This window comes from Pan paniscus, chromosome 19, assembly GCF_029289425.2.
Source record: "Pan paniscus chromosome 19, NHGRI_mPanPan1-v2.0_pri, whole genome shotgun sequence".
Lineage (NCBI taxonomy): Eukaryota > Metazoa > Chordata > Mammalia > Primates > Hominidae > Pan > Pan paniscus.
The window spans coordinates 59512986-59516177 of NC_073268.2; the positions used below are offsets into that span (position 1 = coordinate 59512986).

The 3192-nt window shown below is 50.3% G+C and overlaps 1 protein-coding gene across 1 annotated transcript; it reads left to right on the forward strand.

Moving 5' to 3' along the window:
- The first annotated feature begins 1015 nt into the window (after positions 1 to 1015).
- Positions 1016 to 2703, forward strand: LOC117976541 (CMT1A duplicated region transcript 15 protein-like protein). The gene is made up of 2 exons (XM_055101574.2): positions 1016 to 1459; positions 1600 to 2703. Exons 1-2 carry the CDS (start codon positions 1195 to 1197, stop codon positions 2178 to 2180), a joined length of 846 nt encoding a protein of 281 aa, XP_054957549.2. The 5' UTR covers positions 1016 to 1194; the 3' UTR covers positions 2181 to 2703.
- Positions 2704 to 3192: the final 489 nt, after the last annotated feature.

Here is a 3192-nt window from a genome sequence, read left to right on the forward strand (position 1 = left end):
GGCAGTTTCTTCAGGAGGTTTCCAGAAGAAGGCATTCTTATCAAGGAGATGACAGCTCCATGCCTGTTACTGCCCCTGAAGACCTTCCGGTGGGACAAGATGTGGAGGTAGAGGACAGTGAAATTGATGATCCTGACCCTGCTTAGCCTTAGGCAAAAGTGTCTGGTTGTGTCTTGTTTTTTAACAACAAACGGTTTAAAAGTAAAATAAATAAATAATGAAAAAAGCTCATAGAATAAGGTTAAAAAGAAACAAAATATTTTTGTATAGCTATATAATTTGTGTGGCTTTTTTGTTTATTTGTTTGAGACAGGGTCTCACTCTGTCACCCAGACTGGAGGGCAGTGGCACAATCACAGCTCACTGTGCTCTCAACCTCTTGAGCTCCAGAGATCCTCCCACCTCACTCAGGAGGACGTCAGTCCTCCAGGTAGACATCAGTCCCCAGGTGGACCCTGGACTCAAAGTGTATACCAGGCCCCAAGTTGACAACCAGGCCCCAGATGGACACCAAGGCCCTAGGTGGACAGCAGGCCCATGTTGAACACCAGACTCATGTGGACATCAGGCCGCAGGTAGACATCATGCCTTAGGTAGATACGTAGGCTCCAGGTGGACATTAGACCCAAGGCTCCAGATAGACATTAGACCCAAGTCCCCAGGTGATCATCAGGCCCAGGTGAAAACTCAGGCCTTAGGTGCACATCCGGCCTCAGGTGGACACCCAGGCCCCAGGTGATCACCAGACCCCAGGTGGACACAAGGCCTTAGGTGAACAACAAGACCCAGTAGGCCATCAGGCCTCAGCTGGATACAGTCCCCAGGTGAACACAAGGCCCCAAGAGGGACATAGGCCAAGGCAGACATCAGGCCCTAGGTGGACATCAGGCCTGAGGACGACATCCGGCCCCTGGTGAACATCAGGCACAGGTGTCCAAGCAGACCCTGGGTGGACATAACTGTGTACGGGTAAGGAGTTGACCTGGGGGGAGGGTGAGTAGTCAGCAGCCCAGTGGAGTCCTGAGTAGGCTTATGGAAGGAAGGGGCCTAGGGGACAGAACCGTAAAGAAGCGACCTCACTTCCTCGATGATGACACACACGAACAGAACTTAGAACTCTGGTAACCAGGCACCCATATCCTAGAGTCAGCGCCGTAACCAGCTCACTTTGTGGGAGACGCTCAAGAGAGCAAGATGTTCTCGTGTTGCTTCCCCACTTCGAGAGGTTGCTGCTTCAGGAACGGAGGGAGTGAGAGCCTTTTCCGACGATGCCGAAGAAGGCTCATCCCTCACCCCAGACGCCTGTGGCCCTTTGTAAGAAGGCGCACCCAGGTACCACAGGACAGCCCGGGGCAGGCCCTAGCAGGCCAGGCCACACCAGAGATCCCATCGGGGCTGCCTCTGCACATTGTCCTTGTCCAGGAGGAGATTCGGGAGCCCATGGAGGCACAGACACATGGTGAGGTGGCTGCAGCCTGGAAGACTTTGCGGGGGCGGTGCTTTTGGGCTGGAATTCCTTTGAACTCAGTGAGGTTGTCTCTGTGTTTGGAAATTCCAGTGGAAAGTGACTGATGCTGGTGACCCTTTCTCCTTTTTCAGCTCCTGGTGCGTACACAGAAATAAGAGCACTTGCGGCACCAGCTGTCGAGCCAAAGCCAGCATGGGAAGAGCCCCCTCCAGAGAGAGCGCTGGAGGTGGAGGGAGCTCCAGCCAAGGACCAACCCAGCCAGGAGCTGCCTGAAATCATGGCACCTACTGTAGCCACTGGCCTTAATGCTGGAGCTGAAAACGTGGCTGGAGAGAGAAGTGGGAGGGAGGGGGTGACAAGCACAGCCCCAGCCAGCAGATCCCATGCTGCCCCTAGTCCTGGGCATGGTGGCAAACATGGAGGCGGAGACCAGGGCATTCAGACTGGACTCCTGTACCTCGCTGGAGAGAGGCTTCTCTCATTCACTAGAACCACAGCCCTGCTGCTGCAGGGCCTGTTTATTGTGCTGATGCTGGTGGGGTATATCTCTGTGCAGGTGGTGCTCAAGAGCATTAAAAGAAGGCTGGGAAGAAGAGTTCCAGCAGCTCCTCCTGCTCTCAGACGCAATCTTCTCCTCCAGGCATGGATGTGTGTCTGCAACTGGGCATCCAGGCTGTTTGCCCTTAATGTGCTGCCCCGAACGGGCTCTTAGGTGGGCAGGGGTTGAGGGGACCAGGAGGTGGCTCCAAAGGGTACAGCAAGGAAAGCTTTTAAAGACAGCTGTTGTGCTCCAGGCTCTCCATGCCACCAGCTGCCCTAGCATTTATTAATAGTGTTAGAATTACAAGTTTATGAAATGAAATATAAATAAAGTTTGATTTCTGAAACTTCTCACCTTTTTGAACTCCCTAATATTAGATGGTGTTTTTGAGGCTATCCTGAAAATCTCGGATAGTTGTGTCTTTTGTTGTGGTTGTTTGTGTGGCTGAATTACCATCGAGTCATCTGTTATTGGAAACCTTTCAGGTATGGCTTTTAGAAGACCTTGACCCACTCTTGCCTGTTTTGACTCTCTGGTTTATTGTGGAAAGAGGGATGATGTAGGCTCATGTCTCCGGCAGATCATTCACCTTTTGCCATCAAGGATTTGGCATCACAGTTTCCAAGAATTATATGTGCAAGTTGATATGCTGCTACTTTAGCTAATCTGGGTGTCAAAACAGAATGCCATAGAGTAGGTAGCATAGAAAATTGATTTCTCACAGTTCTGGAGATGGTAAAATCCAAGGTCAAATTGTCAGCAGATTCCATGGGGCTGACTTCCTGGTTCATAGACAGCCATCTTTTTTACTGTGTCTTTACATGACAGAAGGGATGAGGGAGCTCTCTGCAGTCCCTTTGAAGGGGCACCAATTCCATTCATGAGGTCCCTGCCTTCATGAACTGAATCACCTGCCAAGGCCCCACCTCCAAATACCATCACATAGAATTAGAAATCAACACATGAATTTAAGGAGGACAATCACATTTGCTTCACAGAATCAGGTCACCCCGCACCATATGCACTCACAGGAAATCTCTAATCTCCTGTTAAGTATTTGCTGGTCCCCTCTGGGTTTAGGGAATTTTTTTTCTTTAAGAAAAATGATCTTTCATGTGATCCATGGTTTATTCATAGAAAAGCACTGTGAGTTCATACACTTGCTAAAAAGAAGGGCAATTGT